This window comes from Myxine glutinosa, chromosome 1, assembly GCF_964187855.1.
Source record: "Myxine glutinosa chromosome 1, kmMyxGlut1.1, whole genome shotgun sequence".
In the NCBI taxonomy this organism is placed as follows: Eukaryota; Metazoa; Chordata; class Myxini; order Myxiniformes; family Myxinidae; genus Myxine; species Myxine glutinosa.
In genome coordinates, this window is record NC_136261.1 from 338,715,066 (window position 1) to 338,734,345 (window position 19,280).

Consider the following 19,280-nt stretch of genomic DNA (forward strand, 5'->3'; position numbering starts at 1 on the left):
TACTCTTCGCGAAGGACACCGTGGGATCTTTAACGTCCACCAACTAATGCCAGCAGATTGGACGCCAGTTTAACGTCCATGTGAGGGACGGCACACGTATTGATGAATCATCCTGCAAGTCAAACACCGGGATGACAGTTTATAGCTGGGTCGAGATTTGAACCCAGGCGAGACCGCTTAGGCGAGTGTGCGTACCTCAAAGGGAGTCTAAGCCATCCTGCCATCCCATCCACTTGCTGTGGTGTGAAGAATGACGAGCAACGTTTCCACTGAGCTCATGATGCTACAATTCAAGTTCAAACCCCATATCATGTGTTTTTATTTATTTATTTCCCCATGCCTCCTCATGCCCTGATCATGCATTTGGTACAACTACAACTTAATTATTAGCTCAGAAAATGAGAATGGGATTTTGGTTATCTCCCTAAGGATGAGTTTGTTTATACAAACTAAACCCGTTTCCACCTTTAAGCACAATTATATCCATTACAAAAGCAAAAGGCTATTTGACTTGAGAAAAGTGCAGTCTCGTATTCCTCCAGATTTATCAAACCCAATGCAGAACCCCTGGCTCAGACTCAACTCCCTCCCCCTCCAATCGGGAATGTAACCTTTGAACAGACATTTTAAATTTTTACTACATACTGTATGAGCCAAACGGCAGTGGTGACGGTACAGCAGTGATTCGAGCCAAGAATATCACGCTCACTTTAGTATAGCATTGAATTGAAACCAACACAGTTGAAAACTCAAACCCATATTCTTCACCAATGAGAAAACCCGGAAAAAAAAGGAAAAGATTCATTATATTGTAAAGTGTCTCATGGTCAAATTTGCTCCAGGCTGTGACCCCAAACAGGGAAATGGCAATGACCTAGCAAATGATTAATGTTGATGAAACGTTGACTTGCAAATCCCCTCACCTTTATTTGCATGCTCTGTACTTAGAGATCCTCACCATTACACTCTGTGCACAGACCTGTCTTGGTCTTATAATAACTACAAACTGGCTTCAAAGGCCGAGCAATGCCTCAGAGTGACCCAGAGACAAGTCCTTCCTTTGCTGGGCACGGTTGCTAACTGTGCACAAGACATTTAACCAGTCCGATGAAATACAGCTCGTTTGTGTGTGCTGGTGCAACTGTATTTCATATTACACACCTGGAGGTAGTGCTTGTTTGTGGACAGAATCAAGGCTCATGGGGGAGCTCGAACATAGAACAGAACAAAATATAACAGCACCAGGTAGAGCGCATACCTCCACCAGGCTGAACAGTTTACCTTTTGTATCCCACTGATAGGCCGGATCTGGATCTGCACCTGAACCAAAATCTAATCAGCTTGTTGTTGTCACCTAACCAACTCATCCACCAGGTTTTGCCATCACTCGTCCGCAAATTTTTGAAATATCGTGCTATATATTGTTTTTGGCTCCATCTCTCAATGGTGAAGAATCCCTGGTGTTGGCCTAGCGGCTTGGGTGCCAGCTTAGGATCCTAGGATCCTGGGTTCGAATCCCGGTCGATCGCTGAATTAACACCAGGGGGGTTGACTCAGCCTGTCATCCTTCCGAGGTCGGCTAATTGAGTACCAGTTCACTGGTAATTCCCTGCTGGTCGTAAAAGGCGACAAACAGGGTTGGCGGCAGGAAGGGTATCCGGCCGTAAAACATTGCTTCAAAAAGGGGACCAAAAACAACAACAACCACGGTGCCCGAAAAAGGCCAACCCCCGCTTTGCGGGGAAAAATGGCCTCTAAAGGTTTATTTATTTTTTTTTCTCAATGGTGAAGAATCGCTTAAAAATATATAGCATCCGGATCTTGCCAAAAATCTAATCATTTCGTCCTTGTCACATACCCAACCTGTCCATCAAATTTTGTCTGAATCCGTCCACAACATTTTGGGATATCCTTTTCACAGACAAGCAGACAGACAAGGGTGATTGAAAACATAACCTCTGCACCTTTGGTGGCAGACGTAATGATGAACTGACATCCTCCCCAGAAACCAGTCTATACACATCTTGAAAAGCATGTGGGTGAGGACACACACCTGACGAACTCCAGTGTCAACTGCAAATAAGTCAAGAACCACCATACCTCACAGCACTCGCAATACCAAAGCATAGTTCAGATATCAAATCAAACAGCTTTGGTGGTACCCAAAGCTTTAGAGTTGCTACAACAAGCCTGTGATCAGTATTGAGGAACTCAGCACTCCAGTAGATCCTGCAGTTCCAGAGCAACCTACAGCAACCATCAACGAGAACATGGTCAATCTCCTTTGCCACACCACCAGCGTTGGAGTACCAAGACCAGTGATGCAGCTGCGGTCGCTGAAACCATATGAATCACCTATCCTATTGTAAGTCCACGACATCTCGTGAAATCAAGAAATTTCGTGCTATTCTGGTTCCTGCTTCCAGACCCATGGGAACCAATACATGTCTCATAGCCATCCCTCTCAGTGCCAGTCGATGCATTGAAATCACCCAAGACCAGAAGAGTATCACCTGGGGCACAGATCAACCACCGACTTCAGCGCAGCATAGAATGTCTTCTTCAGAGCGAGATCAGTCACCTTCGTCGGAGCATATACAGAGACTGGGGAAATGACACCCAGAGTGAAGAATCCTCAGTCTTATAATACGCCGATTGACTGATGTTACCTCAACTACCATAGGAATCAGATTGTTGGACACAGCTATAGCAACACCCTGGGAATGCTAACCATCAGAACAACCATACCAGTAGTAGGTGTAGCCACATACCATGATGTCACCACTATCCGGTCTCCGAACTTCAGAAAGTGCTGCAATAATGAAGCCCAGAAGCTGGAGCGCAGATGATAGCAGAGACAAGTGATCATCCTCTCTTAGAGTGAGGATATTCCAGGCACCCACCCAAAGGTTAACCTGAGAATACGGTCATCATCTGGTGTTTGACACCTCTGCACCACCCCGCCCCACCACCACAACCCAATCCAATCCAGCAGGGTTGCCCCATGCTTTTCCCCTATAAATCAGAGACTGGGGGTCCTGAAAGCTTTGCTCCAGTCCCGTCATCCGGCGAGTTGCCATGCAAATGGCAGTTGCACAGGAGGTACTCCTACAGAGTGGGTTCTTAGTTTGATTAGTGTTACTATATGTTGCGGAATGAAGTGTTTTACGGTGGCCAGATTGCAATTACTGCCACCAACCTCCTAAGAATGGCTAACCCAACTGCAGGATGGCATCCACGGGCAAAGTTGGGCATGCCAGAAATGGATGGCCGTTGGCTCACGAGAGTTCCTCCATCCTTTGACAGGTTTTGTTTTTTAGTCCTGCTGGGTGTCCAAATCCATGCACCCTCGTCATTAGGAAACCTAGTGGGGAGTACGTTTAGTCGCCGACAAGGTTTAGTCTTTACTACCACCCACCATTTGTCCTTCTCCAGCACCCACCCAACCCAACCTCTGTCCCTACCCACCACAGCCAGGTCACGTGTATTCATCGAGCATGCGACATCTTGTTCCCCTCTCAAAATCCAAGTTTTATGCTCATCTACATTACTTCGTATCAGTCTTCTATCATCGACAGGATCACTTCTGATACTATGAAGTTATATCACACACTACATTATTTTTTAGGATGGCACCACACAGCCTGATAGTATCTCCCATAACCACCCAAAACCTTGTCTTCTCTCAATGAGCCCACCTGTTTGCTAACGTAAAGCTCATGTTCGTGTCTGTCTGTGCAATTCTAAAGCACCCATTTCTTTCATTTCAATTGTGAGTGTGCTGACCTACCAGCATCATTCATCGAGTCAGCATCAGTATTTGTATGGATATTTTTCTGTTTTTGCAAATGTGGAATTGAACATTGTTATGAGCTTCAAACGATGTATACAAAACAGAAATACGTCAACTTGATAAATTACGAGTTCTCTTAAACCTGATGGCATGAGCTAAGCAAGGATAAGGTTGGATTAAAGAAAAAGAGCAACACAGCCCTATTTTAAAATGTGTGGAGTGGCATCTCAGATAAGAAAAAGTTGAGAAAACATCATACTTCAAGAAATCATCAATGTCCATCTCCCTCGCACGTTTTTTTGCAAATTCGTTCTCCTGCAACACCTTCTCAATTTGCTGTGCTGCAGAGAATTCTTCCATAATGGTCTGGTGTGAAGAGACAAACAGCAAAGAATTCAGATGTCACCCCAAGTACCAACTGCACAACATTACTTATTCGGCAATGCTCTCCGATCCCCCGGCCAATAATAAAGCTCACAGCACACATCATCCAAGCATCCCAAATGCCGTATTTCCCTATGTTCTCATGATATTTCATTTAAATTCCATGCACAAATTACTCGTAGCATTGCCGCTCTGATTCTCAAAACAGGAAACTCAAGTACACGTTTTCTCACCATGCCAAGTAATGAGGCGTGAACTCGATAGTTCTTCTCCATCATATCAAGCACCACCTTTGATCTGTCAAAACATTTGGACATAATTTCCACGACAATACAGGTACAGATTACAAAAAGAAGAAAAAACAAAGTCATGCTCTTCTGGGATGCTTAAAAAAAAAAAAAAAGTGCAAGGGTCGTCCAGATAGCTCAGATGGCAGAGCACTGCTACGGTTTTCCAGAGGGCCTGGGTTCGATTCCTGATCTGGGCATGTAATATTCCCACATATATTAATTAAAAAAACAAATAGCATTCCATAAAGCACCTCCATTTCAGCCTTTGATCAGTCAACATATTAAATTAATATTGTGTAAATTATGCCTACCCTATATACTCATGTATGTATATATATATATATATATACATGTATATATATATATATATATATATATATTGTTGCGAATATGGAATTTGGCCTCCATATCCGCTTGTAAATATTCCCCTATTTTCTCCAATACTCCCCAACTTTCCCCAGTCCCCCATTCCCTAGTCCCATTGCATGTAAATAACAATCAGTAGAGCCGACCTTCCCCTTATTCCCCCATTAAATGTCGTGCCCAGGTCCACCGCACCACACGTAGACAACTTTCGGACATCTTCCTAGTTATTCTTATTCTATGTCAGTTAAGGCCTCGTCTCCATTAATTATGACTCTTCGTTGCACCAGAATGTGATTATATGGCATCAGTAGTGAGTTTAGGACCTTTCCCATACCTCCTCCCATCTTCTTCCCCAAACAACAACAATAACAACAACTACAACAACAATTACAACAACAACAGAGGAGATGGCGGCGGAGCGGGGGAGGATGCGTCCTCACACCGGCTCGATTAGCTCCAGACCATGCGCTCCACGGGGTTACCCCGAAGGGGCTGGCTGTCAGCTCCTCGTCAGGGGCGGAGCCAGTAACCCCCCCCGCACGCACCCAATGAGAAGCAACGTGCCGATTCCACGAGGCGGAGCTAACGAGCCGAGGGCAGAGGGCGTGTCACTCCCCGCCGGATATACGCAGCCGCTTGCCGGACGTGACGTCAGATGCGCCTCAGCTTGGAGACTGGAGAGAGAAGCCACCGCCACCCCCAGCGCGACGATACCTCCCCGCATCTCTGGACCGGACCGAGTCGATTCTGCCTTGAGCCAAGAGTGCACCTTGAGCCATCGCGACCTGCCTTTCCTTTTCATCAACCCCCGTGTGAGTCAGCATTTTGTCCCGTGTGTCTGTCGTCTGTCCGGGGTTAATATAAGAGTGTGTCTAAGTGCCTGTCTTCCTGTAATATACCTCTAGCCCCTGTAATCTAACCTTTTTCCGTACGAATATACTTGAGAATCGAAACGTTGGTGTCGTATTGTGTGATTGTAATCCAGCCGGGTGTCTTCTTTTTCTTATTGAGCCAGCGTAGCGCGACTTCGTCAACGGCGAGTATAGTCGGGTAATTTGTGCGGACACGACGGCCATTCCGCTCGGCCCACTTTAACATCAAAGTCGTGTCTGTAACAATTGGTGTCGGGAGTGAGATTCGAGGCCCGACCAAATTTTGAAAAAAAAAAAAAAAACGAATAGAGGAAAAAAAAAAATTTGGTCAAAATTTGGAGCGGCCGAAATTTGTTTTGTTTTACGAAACTCGAATTTTGCAAGTCGCGCTATGGCGGATCAAGACGGCTGGGGTCCGGTAGGGGAGAGTGAGGCAGGGTCGGTCCAGGACCAAATTGAGGGACGTGAGGAGAGCGAAGCAGCGAGGGTAGCAGACGCGCAAAATGGCGCCTCGCTGGTCACCGCGCCCGCGACCGTGGCAGCGCCCCTGGTGGATCCGAACCTTTTTATGTTGCAAATGAGGGCCCTTATGGAACGAATGGGAGACCAAATTGTGGGAATGAGGGCTCAGGGTGAGCGATTAGAGGGCCAAATGGGGGTAATGGGGAACCGGATGGATGCTCAGGGTGAGCGATTAGAGGGCCAAATGGGGGTAATGAGGGACGAAGCGAGGGGTACTGGTGAGGGGTTAGACAAGAAATTTGGGAAGTTAGACAATAATTTTGAGGAGTTAGACAAGAAATTTGGGAAGTTAGACAATAATTTTGAGGAGTTAGACAAGAAATTTGGGAAGTTAGACAATAATTTTGAGGAGTTAGACAAGAAATTTGGGAAGTTAGACAATAATTTTGAGGGGTTAGACAACGGGATAAAAGAGGTGAGAAATGGGTTAATGGGGGTAGAAAACAGAATGGCCGCTCAAGAGAATCAAATGGAAGGGATGCAAAAGGGGTTAGAGGGGTTAGAAAACAGTATGGAAGGCAAATTGAGGGACATGAGGGACCAAGCGGAAAGGGAAGTTAAACAAATGGAGCAGCAGATAGAGGGGGTCAGAATGGGGGTAGAAACCAAACTGGATGCTCACAGGGAGGAAATGGAGCAGATGAGGGTGGCATCTGGGCAGGAGATGCAAGTGATGGGAGAGGAGATCAGAAGAGGAGTGAGTGAGGAGGTCGGAGGAGTGCGCGAGGAGGTGAGGCACTGTGAGGAGCACATGGAAAAGGAGGTGAGAAAGGGGACTGTAAAGTTACAAGGGGGCATAGAGGACCTGACGCAGGAGGTGGAGCAGCTGACGGTGGGACAGACGGAGTTAGTGGAGCAGGTTCAAAGGAACACTGCGGTATTAGGAGGTTTAAAGGCGACACAAAAAGAAATTAAAAACGACTTGATAGCGACGAAGAGGGAATGTCAGATGGTACGTGAGGGACTGACAACGAGGTTGGACGAAGTGATAGAGGTTATGGAGACGAAGGACCGGCAGGTGAGGACGCACATGGAAACGGTCAAGGTAGCCTTGGAGGACGAGCTTGAGGAGACGTACCGGGGAATAAAAGAGGTGAAGCACAAATTAGAAGAAGTGGAAGAAGGGATGAGTGAAATTAAGAAGCGACGGAGAGGGGATAAGAAGGAGATAAAGGAGGAGATAAAAGAATTGGTCCAAAGTCTGTGTTTGGATCGTGATGATGTGCTCATTAACCGGATGAGGGATTCGCAGGTGATGGAGGAGAAGCGAAGAGGAAGAGGACCCGGTGTAAGTGGTGACCAATATGGTCGTGCGTATGATGCGCCAGGGGATTTAATAAGCTTGGGGGTCGAGATGGACCCGGGTGTTCGTGAGAGGCCGTTGGTGAAGTGTGCGACAGGTCTGGTGTGCGAAAGAGGAGGTGTGCGAGAAAGTCCGACTCTGGGGTGTGTGAGGAAAAAGTGCGTGCCAAGGAGTGAGGGTGCTGGCGAGAGTGAGTCGGTCGTAGCGTGTGTGCGAGGGAGCACATGGAAGCGCGGGGTGGTGAGTGTTACAGAGGGTGTGACGGGAGAGTGTGCGCAGGAGTGTGCGCGAGAAAGGTGTGTGACAGACAGGTGCATGAGGAAAGAGTGCGCTGTCAGAAGTAAGGAAGAGTGTCCACCTGTGGTGAGTGTTACAGAGGGTGTAACGGGAGAGTGTGCGCGAGAAAGGTGTGTGACGGACAGGTGCATGGGGAAAGAGTGTGCTGTCAAGAGTAAGGGTGAGTGCGCTGTCAGGAATGGAGGTGAAAGTAGTGAGAGTGACATGGAGCGTGAGTTAGTTGTGACAGGTGAGCGAGGATGTACACCTGGGATGGAAGGATGCACACCTGGAATGGTAGAGCGTGAGTGGGAATGCACGCTGGAGTTGGTGGTGAGGCACGTGGATGGGTGTGCGAATGAGGGCACACCTGTAATTGTCACAGAGGAGGTGACAGAGGAGGGGGCGCGAAGAGGTGTATTGGTGAGGTGTGCGAGCGACGAATGTGTGCCAAAGTGTTCGGTGGTCAGGTGTGTGACCAAGGCTGTGAGTGGAATGAGTGTACCTGGGTGTGTAAGGAAAGGTACGAGGAGCATGGGCACGGCTGGATGTGTGAGCAAGGAACGGGCTGCGGGGTGTAAGCGTCCAGGTGAAGCATCGACGTTACACAGGTTAGAGGTTAGGTCGACTTTTAGCCGAAGCGGGCCCTCGGTGCGTGCCGGGCTTCGCGTGCCGCGAGAACCAGCGGGGATCCGAGCCACGGCGGGTTCAAAAGGACCGCCGTGCGCGATCCGTGCTGGGCCTCGCTTTGAACGTCCGTGCTCCACTAGGCGGAGCGGGCGGCCCGATAGAAAGAGTCGTCATGGCGACCACTTTTTGTTGAGGAATTCCGGCAGGTCGAGATCGGGACATTGGATGGCTCCGTGCCGAGAAGGTGCGTGGGATCTCGGGCCGGGTAAACCTCCTTCCCTGCACCGAAGGCAGGATGCAGCCAGCCACTGGCACAGAACAACCAGCATCCATTGCTTGGCTTTACGAAGCCGGGCTTTGGACAGGGATTGGCGCACCGAGAGGTATTAGTGAGTCGACTGGGTGATGAGGTTAGTGTTTTGGACCCAAAATTAGAGAAAAACAAAATTTGATGATTGGCAAAGGATTGGCAGTAGTGATTGGCAGATGATGGGTAGTGATTGGCAAATTTTTAATTTGTTGAAATTTGATGTGCAAAATTGGTAGTGAGAGACCCCCGATGTGGTGGGATGGCAAATCCACCATCCTTCCCATGTGGGGGGCAAAGGAGCAATAGCTTATGGGGTGTATGGCAGTGAAAACTAGCCCGGGTGGGTTAGGATATTGTGTGTAGGGATCTAGAGAAGATGACATTAGGTAACGTTAAGGTTAGTTAGTGACTGATACCTGTAGTGGGGACGCAGGTAGATTAGTGTGGATGATAATGACGAGGGAGCGTAATAGTTTAAAGGGACGACTGGGAAGCGCAAGTTTCAGAAGGGAGTAGTTAGCTGAGATGATGCCGTGTTTGTGAGAATTGAACAGGTGTGATTGCACAGGTGTGCAATTGGACAGGTGTGTGGAGCAGTGTATGAGTAGTGAGTGTGTGGATCAGCGCGAATGCGCTTGGGGAGAGAAGGGTGCAGGTGGCACCAGGTGTGAGAGCACAGGTGTGCAGGTACAGGTGTGTGGAGAGAGTTGGAGTGAGTGGTACGGAGTGGTGTGCATGGTGCGAAGGTGTGGATGGGGGAAGAGTGGACCCCTTTCACGAGTACCCGGGGCGGGTAGTGTAAGTGTTAGGTAGAGGGTACAGGTAAATTGTGGTTGGATATTGGCATTTGTGGTGCGGTTGCAGAATGGTGTTGTGAATGGGTGCATTAGTGTTGTGGAAATGGCTGGGCGTGTAGCCTGTTAGTGTGTGTAGTTGGTTGGGCACTCCACCACTGTGAGGATGTCGGCCAGGTGAGGCCGCAGGTGGGCTCTGGGAGCCGGTAGTTGTGAGTGGGTGCCTGAGGATCCCGGGTGTGGATCGGGCAGCCCAGTGCCAGAGAGGGCACGGAGTGGGGAGAGAGCCAGAGGGCCTTCCCCAGGTAGTTAGGTTAGGGTGAGGAGCAGGTAAGCTCGGAGGCAACTGCAGTGGTGGAGGTGTGCAGGTGGGTAGACCCACTGGGAGAGGTACACGCCGCAGCCCAGAAATTGTGCGAGGGCACCGGGAGATGAATCGGGGGAGTGAGACCCCAAATTGAAGAGCACCACAGTTTGGCCAATGGGAATTGGTTTTTAGGACCCATAGTGTAAGAGGGCCAATGGTTTGGCCGGAGAGAGACCCCGGGTAGTGTAAAGTTGTTAAAGTCATTTAGGAGATAGTTAGGATTGATGAACCTGTCGCACCATACGCAGCCACTTACCTGTGGTGATGATGATGACTCCACACCTGTGTTTTCTTTGTTCTGTGTGCAGGAAATGAGATTGCTGTGGATTTGTGAGACGCATCACGACGTGGATGAGACATTGGGGTGATTCCATCTCTCCCTCCCTAGGAGGGACTGATGATGAATTGGTAATGGCAAATTTTGATGTGCAGTTGGAGATGGCAAATTTTGATGAGAGTTGAAAATGGCAAATTTGATTGGTTAGGAGGGAGAGAAGACGAATTTGGTTTATGGGAGGAACGGGGAAGACAGTAGGGATGTTTGTTGATTTGTAAAGTAGATGTTTATGGGTAGTGTTGTGTTTTGTGGATACAGTAAGGGGTAAGGGAGGGGCCATGTAGGTTACCTGGTGGGGGGGGGGCGTACGATAGGAACGTACCTGTCTCACCTGGTTCCCATGTGCCCCCAGTGTGCATTACCTTATATTGCGTGCACTTTTGCGCCCTTACCACCTTACTCACTTGTTTCTTCTTTTGTCTCCCACCTCCGAGGATCTGGCTTTGGGGTAGAGAGAGAGGAGAGAGAGGTGCTGGCTGCGCAGTTGTGGGCCTGCACTTTCGCTGTTTGCTGCCGGGATCGATACACCATATGGACCGCAATGTTTGTGGCCACCCACAATGGACCGCAGTTCGTTTGCGGCCAAGCACCACCCGGGGATGGACCTATGGGTCAACGTGGCACCTATGCCATACAGGTGAACCACTTTTAGTTGACACCAAGTGCACCACAAGAAGAGCAAGAGACACCTGCAGGGTTAGGGGTTGTCGAATTTATTTTTATTCCAATGAACAATGGTGACTGCACCGATTGGTGGTGGGGTGGTGCTTTTGATGCTCGGAAAGGGTGCTCTGCACGTTATTAAAGGCCGTCGGCCACAGAGCACTCGTGGGTTGGTGTATCGATGTTGGCAAGCGCGCTCTCTCTATGCATAACATCTGCATGTGTTCCTCCAAAAACAGGTCCTGGATCGTAGTGTAAATAGCAGCGTAGTCGTGTAAATAATGCTCCCTACCGGCTGTATGTTTAGTTTGAGAATTCTTTCCGGATTCGGTTATCCTGTGGGTGTGTTTCTGTGAGGAGAAGGGTGCAACGTCGCAGGGGGACATATTTACTCATTTGTGAATATCTGTAAAACTGTCGCACTCAGGGTAGAGTTAATAGTAGAGGGAACTACATTGCGTGCCACACTAAAGTAGGTAAAAATTTATCGGGTCGGGACGCCCCGAGGGTAGAGAAGGGTGCAATGTTGCGAATATGGAATTTGGCCTCCATATCCGCTTGTAAATATTCCCCTATTTTCTCCAATACTCCCCAACTTTCCCCAGTCCCCCATTCCCTAGTCCCATTGCATGTAAATAACAATCAGTAGAGCCGACCTTCCCCTTATTCCCCCATTAAATGTCGTGCCCAGGTCCACCGCACCACACGTAGACAACTTTCGGACATCTTCCTAGTTATTCTTATTCTATGTCAGTTAAGGCCTCGTCTCCATTAATTATGACTCTTCGTTGCACCAGAATGTGATTATATGGCATCAGTAGTGAGTTTAGGACCTTTCCCATACCTCCTCCCATCTTCTTCCCCAAACAACAACAATAACAACAACTACAACAACAATTACAACAACAACAGAGGAGATGGCGGCGGAGCGGGGGAGGATGCGTCCTCACACCGGCTCGATTAGCTCCAGACCATGCGCTCCACGGGGTTACCCCGAAGGGGCTGGCTGTCAGCTCCTCGTCAGGGGCGGAGCCAGTAACCCCCCCCGCACGCACCCAATGAGAAGCAACGTGCCGATTCCACGAGGCGGAGCTAACGAGCCGAGGGCAGAGGGCGTGTCACTCCCCGCCGGATATACGCAGCCGCTTGCCGGACGTGACGTCAGATGCGCCTCAGCTTGGAGACTGGAGAGAGAAGCCACCGCCACCCCCAGCGCGACGATACCTCCCCGCATCTCTGGACCGGACCGAGTTGATTCTGCCTTGAGCCAAGAGTGCACCTTGAGCCATCGCGACCTGCCTTTCCTTTTCATCAACCCCCGTGTGAGTCAGCATTTTGTCCCGTGTGTCTGTCGTCTGTCCGGGGTTAATATAAGAGTGTGTCTAAGTGCCTGTCTTCCTGTAATATACCTCTAGCCCCTGTAATCTAACCTTTTTCCGTACGAATATACTTGAGAATCGAAACGTTGGTGTCGTATTGTGTGATTGTAATCCAGCCGGGTGTCTTCTTTTTCTTATTGAGCCAGCGTAGCGCGACTTCGTCAACGGCGAGTATAGTCGGGTAATTTGTGCGGACACGACGGCCATTCCGCTCGGCCCACTTTAACATCAAAGTCGTGTCTGTAACAATATATAACTGTGAGAAATAGTAGAAACTCCACAGTACGAGCAGGGCGTCTCATTTGCATTGAATAAATAATCGGGAGATTGAATAAGACGCGGACGTAGCTTCAGGGCTTCGATCTTTAATTCGACAAGCTTTCGACCAACAAAGGTCTTCTTCTGAGTCTACAAAAACAGCAAGCATGTATATCAGTCAAGTGTGTATGGTGATGTGTGTGAGATGTGTGATGTGAGTAAAAAATTGCATACAGAAGGGAGAGCCACGCCAAAGTTCACTCACCGGCCCCAAGTTCAACGGAAGTGAAGCGCAGCTTACAGTTACGGTTTGCGTTACATTTCCGGTGCACGTGTATATACAAATATAGGGATACATACATACATAAACATACAAGCATATATTCATATGCCATTTATATTCATATAATATATTTATATATTTATATAAATGACATACAAAGGTAGAATGAATGAATGGGTGAATGAATGAATGAATGAATGAATGAATGAATGAATGAATGGGTTACGGTTAACAATTTGATTGGGTTGATGTAGGAACATGCTTTAATCATCAAAATTTATGCCATGAGGGATTTTTGTCCGAAGTTTATGTATCCAAAAGGACTCACGTTTCAGAATCGTGGTGTGTGATCGATTTGTGATTGATTCAATGGCAGAGATCTGAATGTCATTTATAGAGTGATCCGGTTGATTGAAGTGTATCGTGTAAGGTAGAGATTTGCCCTGACTGGTGTGGAAGTTATTGATTTCTGACCGGGTGTTATTAAATCGTGTGTAGAGTGTATTCTCAGTTTTTCCAACATATTGTTTGTTGCACTTTTGGCAAGTGATTAGGTATATGACCCATGTAGATTTGCAGTTCATATAGGAGGTGATGGGGAATTTTTGTCCAGTGCTAGAACTACAAAATTTGTTTCCTTCTAGTAAATGCTTGTGAATAATACATTTTTTTGCTGTGCATTTATAGAAGCCAGGGATCCTAGTTTCTTTGTTGTGGGGCTGTGGGTGCTTTGCTTTTACCAAGAGGTCTTGGTAAAAGCAAAGCACCCACAGCCCCACAACAAAGAAACTAGGATCCCTGGCTTCTATAAATGCACAGCAAAAAAATGTATTATTCACAAGCATTTACTAGAAGGAAACAAATTTTGTAGTTCTAGCACTGGACAAAAATTCCCCATCACCTCCTATATGAACTGCAAATCTACATGGGTCATATACCTAATCACTTGCCAAAAGTGCAACAAACAATATGTTGGAAAAACTGAGAATACACTCTACACACGATTTAATAACACCCGGTCAGAAATCAATAACTTCCACACCAGTCAGGGCAAATCTCTACCTTACACGATACACTTCAATCAACCGGATCACTCTATAAATGACATTCAGATCTCTGCCATTGAATCAATCACAAATCGATCACACACCACGATTCTGAAACGTGAGTCCTTTTGGATACATAAACTTCGGACAAAAATCCCTCATGGCATAAATTTTGATGATTAAAGCATGTTCCTACATCAACCCAATCAAATTGTTAACCGTAACCCATTCATTCATTCATTCATTCATTCATTCATTCATTCACCCATTCATTCATTCTACCTTTGTATGTCATTTATATAAATATATAAATATATTATATGAATATAAATGGCATATGAATATATGCTTGTATGTTTATGTATGTATGTATCCCTATATTTGTATATACACGTGCACCGGAAATGTAACGCAAACCGTAACTGTAAGCTGCGCTTCACTTCCGTTGAACTTGGGGCCGGTGAGTGAACTTTGGCGTGGCTCTCCCTTCTGTATGCAATTTTTTACTCACATCACACATCTCACACACATCACCATACACACTTGACTGATATACATGCTTGCTGTTTTTGTAGACTCAGAAGAAGACCTTTGTTGGTCGAAAGCTTGTCGAATTAAAGATCGAAGCCCTGAAGCTACGTCCGCGTCTTATTCAATCTCCCGATTATATATATTGTGAGAAACCCCCCGGTGAAACCACCTTTGTTCTCACCCAAATGAGTGCCCCGCCCACCACTGACGTAACCTCCTTGGAGCCTCACGCGATTGGGAGGCGAGTCGGGACGTGATTGGTGGAGGGTCAGAGAGCGCGGCCGCCATCTCATGATACGGACGCAGCTCGGAGGTTCGAGGCCTCGAGGCGAGGGAACTTTCGTTACGCCTCACGACAGCGAGTTGTGCTGATCGTTTATAGTTATGGATTGTACGAGTGAGTGATTCCGGAAGAGAACGAGTGATTCCCGGAGATCGTAGATTGGAACTGTGAGTCCTATATCTTACCTGCGTCTTGTTGGAGCGTCTGTGGCCGACCGTTCCTGCAGGCTTGTGCAGCCTATTCCATTTGTTACCTTTCATGGTTTTTTGTGATCGAGCCAATAAAGCATCGTGCCTTACCCCTAGAAGGCCGATTTAAACGCAATTGTGTTTATTGCGTCTCTTTGTTTCACTCCGTGGATTACTTGAAGCCCGGACATTTACGTCCGTATTCCGTGCTGGGATACATTCCACAGACGGGATCGCGACAAATGGGTTGCTCGTCCTAGGATCATTCAAGTAAGAGCCATTCGATTGAGACGGGAATTCTGCAGTGGACGACATCTTCTGGCATCTGTTCATCGCCTTCTCGCCAGCGGACGCCGTCTCGGAGGAACTTTCTCGCCGTAGGACGCTGTCTTGGGCAGAGAAGTGAATAGCCTCGGATCCCTCCAAACAACCGACAAAGGATAAGCGAATAGCCTCGGATCCCTCCAAACAACCGAAAAAAAAAAAAAACGTGAGTATTTGTACGTGGTATTTTTCTCATTGGCAATTTGATGTGCGGGTGATATTGCGTAGTTTGTGTCGTATTTCCCCAACGGAGCGTTGTGTTTGAGCGTTGTGTTTGAGGTTGTGTTTTGTGCCTGGTCGTATGATAACTCGTAGCCAAGCTATGTCGACCAGGGAAGTGAGAGTTCAACCTGATCATGTTGACAGTCACGTGGGTGGCGAGGTGAGCGACGCAAGCAGCCTTGACCCGGTCACTCAACCCGAGATGTTAGGAAGCGATCCCATCATGACTAAATGCATGCGTTCGCCCTTCTGGACCGGGCTGACTCCGGTTCAACAACTTGACATGTATAACAGGGAGAATGACAGAGCAGAGACAGCAGCAGAGAGAGAGCATGCGGCAGCAGAGAGAGAGCGTGCGGCAGCAGCAGAGGGAGAGCGTGCGGCAGCAGAGAGAGAGCATGCGGCAGCAGAGAGAGAGCGTGCGGCGGCAGCAGAGAGAGAGCATGCGGCAGCAGAAGCTGAACGCGTCAGAGAGCATGAGTTGCGAATGTTGACTGAACGACTGCGGGCAGAGGGGTCTGCTGCAAGAGTCCCGGAAACTGTTCATGTTCGTTTGCCGGACTGGACGGGAGACACGAAGCCAGAAGCGTATCTGGAGATGGCGGAGAAGTTGTTGGCTGCCGGTGGCATTGATGAGAGCTTGTGGGTCGGCCATCTTGTGAGCCATCTATCTGAGAAGGCGAGGGAGGTATATGCGAGGATGGCAACCGAGGACGCAAACAAATACAGGGCATTGAAGGCCGAGATTTTGAATGCCTATGCGGTGTCCGCATGTATTTATAGGAGAAATTTTTTCAGCTGGACTCGTGAGTCCAGTCAAACCTATGAGGAACATTCGCGGGCCTTGTTGGAACAGCTGCAGAGATGGTTCAAGGGGAGCAAGGTTGAGTTACCTCAAGCGGTTGCGGAACTCCTGGTGCGTTACCGTATCGATCAACAGCTTCCGCCTGACTTAGCATTGTTTCTTGTCGACAAAGACACTGTTTCCTTGGCAGACTGCGTCAACCTTATTGATAAACATGTTTTGGCGTGCAAAATGCTGCAAGTCACGCAGTCGCTTCGTAAGACGGAGGAGTCTGCGATCAAGACCGCCCCCCGTCTGCCCGGCGGCTGGATCGAGGGGAAGGGTTCTCCGATGACCTCCACTGGGGGCGCTCGCGAGCCGCAGACCAGGGCAGGGCCCTGGTGCGATTTCTGCAAACGCGTGGGGCACGGTGAAAACCGCTGTTTCTCTAATCCCGCCAGTCCGGCCTACCGAGGCAACCCTCCTGTTAAGTCGGAGGGAGATCAGTGGAACTCATCCGCCGGGCCCTCGCACACGACGGTGGCATCGGTGACCGAGGTCACTGCCACCGGGGCTAATTCCATTCATCCACTGCATCAGGAGTATTCAGGGACAGCCTTAGTGGGTGGCCCCGATTCGATGCTGAAGTTTGAGACCAAATACCTTCGGGATACTGGGGCGACACGGTGTGTTCTCCGGGTGGGGGTAGTTCCGGCCTCTCAGATGCGTTATACCGGCGAGTATACCCTCCTTCGGGGCATTGACCGGGTTCTTGGCCGGTACCCCCTTGCCCTCCTCGAGGTCCGGAGTGACATTTTTAAGGGTCCAGTGACCTGTGTGGTAGTACCCTACTACCCTATACCCGGGGTCTCCTTGCTGATTGGCAATGATGCCATAGCCAGGGAGGAGTCATTGACTCTGACCTGTGGGGGGGTCCCTAGAGCCCAGAGTAAACAGGCGGAGAGAGTGGCGGAGTCAGACATATCTTCACTCTGGCCCGAGGAGCCTAGCGCCTCGACTCCAGTTTCCGACGGTGACGTTGCGTCAGCTGAAGTCCACCCGAGCCTCCCGTCAAGCCAACCTCAGGTGCCGTGCTCCTCAGGGACCGCTCCCGCCATGTCACGATTCAGCAGGAACGCTAATGCTAATGCTAAGGTATATGTGGGAAACCTGGGCAATGGAGCAGCGAGAGCCGAGCTAGGGAGGGTCTTCGGGCATTACGGACCACTCCGCAACGTATGGGTTGCTCGGAACCCACCTGGATTCGCAGTTGTTGAGTTTGAAGATCCACGAGATGCTGAAGATTCGGTCAGAGCCCTTGATGGAAGGTTAATTTGCGGATCGCGGGTGTGCGTCGAGATGTCGAATGGCATGTCGCGGCGGCCTCGTTTCAGACGCCCTTTGGTCCGCAGGCCGTTCGACCCGAAAGATCGATGTTACCAGTGCGGTGAAAGGGGTCATTACGCATATGACTGTCGTTCTCGACACCGGAGGAGAACCCGCCGCTCTAGGTCTCGGTCCGTTTCCCTCCTGTAAATGTTTCCCCACCTTGAGTTTGGCTCCCTTGTTTCTCTATTGTGCTTTGGGTGAAGTGTAACTCTTGTGGGGTAGATGTTAATGGGGTGTATGGTGTTTAATATTGTGTGTGAAAAAACAAAACAAAACTGGTTCATTGTTTACCCTGTTAACGCCTGTTAATTGCCTGTTGCGTTAATAAGTGCGTTATTGTGTTGCGCCATTGCGTTGCGTTGTATTGTTGCGTTGTTTTGTTATTGTTGTTAACAAGTGTTAGTAATTGTTAATTGCGTTAATTGCCTGTTAGCAATTCCCGCCATCATCTTGCCATGTGATTTGCACCTACTACAAATACTGGTTTTAAAAACGCCGTCTATTCGACGGGGTTTTTACTTAGGGGGGGAGGACTGTGAGAAACCCCCCGGTGAAACCACCTTTGTTCTCACCCAAATGAGTGCCCCGCCCACCACTGACGTAACCTCCTTGGAGCCTCACGCGATTGGGAGGCGAGTCGGGACGTGATTGGTGGAGGGTCAGAGAGCGCGGCCGCCATCTCATGATACGGACGCAGCTCGGAGGTTCGAGGCCTCGAGGCGAGGGAACTTTCGTTACGCCTCACGACAGCGAGTTGTGCTGATCGTTTATAGTTATGGATTGTACGAGTGAGTGATTCCGGAAGAGAACGAGTGATTCCCGGAGATCGTAGATTGGAACTGTGAGTCCTATATCTTACCTGCGTCTTGTTGGAGCGTCTGTGGCCGACCGTTCCTGCAGGCTTGTGCAGCCTATTCCATTTGTTACCTTTCATGGTTTTTTGTGATCGAGCCAATAAAGCATCGTGCCTTACCCCTAGAAGGCCGATTTAAACGCAATTGTGTTTATTGCGTCTCTTTGTTTCACTCCGTGGATTACTTGAAGCCCGGACATTTACGTCCGTATTCCGTGCTGGGATACATTCCACAGACGGGATCGCGACAAATGGGTTGCTCGTCCTAGGATCATTCAAGTAAGAGCCATTCGATTGAGACGGGAATTCTGCAGTGGACGACATCTTCTGGCATCTGTTCATCGCCTTCTCGCCAGCGGACGCCGTCTCGGAGGAACTTTCTCGCCGTAGGACGCTGTCTTGGGCAGAGAAGTGAATAGCCTCGGATCCCTCCAAACAACCGACAAAGGATAAGCGAATAGCCTCGGATCCCTCCAAACAACCGAAAAAAAAAAAAAACGTGAGTATTTGTACGTGGTATTTTTCTCATTGGCAATTTGATGTGCGGGTGATATTGCGTAGTTTGTGTCGTATTTCCCCAACGGAGCGTTGTGTTTGAGCGTTGTGTTTGAGGTTGTGTTTTGTGCCTGGTCGTATGATAACTCGTAGCCAAGCTATGTCGACCAGGGAAGTGAGAGTTCAACCTGATCATGTTGACAGTCACGTGGGTGGCGAGGTGAGCGACGCAAGCAGCCTTGACCCGGTCACTCAACCCGAGATGTTAGGAAGCGATCCCATCATGACTAAATGCATGCGTTCGCCCTTCTGGACCGGGCTGACTCCGGTTCAACAAC

At 48.8% G+C, this 19,280-nt stretch overlaps 1 protein-coding gene across 2 annotated transcripts in view; it reads right to left on the reverse strand.

Moving 5' to 3' along the window:
• Nucleotides 1-19,280, reverse strand: part of DIMT1 (DIM1 rRNA methyltransferase and ribosome maturation factor) — a 75,878-nt gene that overhangs the window by 25,392 nt on the left and 31,206 nt on the right. For both annotated transcript variants that reach the window (XR_010981521.2, XM_068097942.2), the window contains exons 10-11: nucleotides 4,411-4,474; nucleotides 4,053-4,159 (exon numbers count right to left, since the gene is read on the reverse strand). Coding sequence is in view for 1 of the 2 variants with exons in the window: in XM_068097942.2 (XP_067954043.1) it covers nucleotides 4,053-4,159; nucleotides 4,411-4,474 (171 nt within the window). In the remaining variant the exon portion in view is untranslated. The remainder of the gene's footprint in view (nucleotides 1-4,052; nucleotides 4,160-4,410; nucleotides 4,475-19,280) is intronic.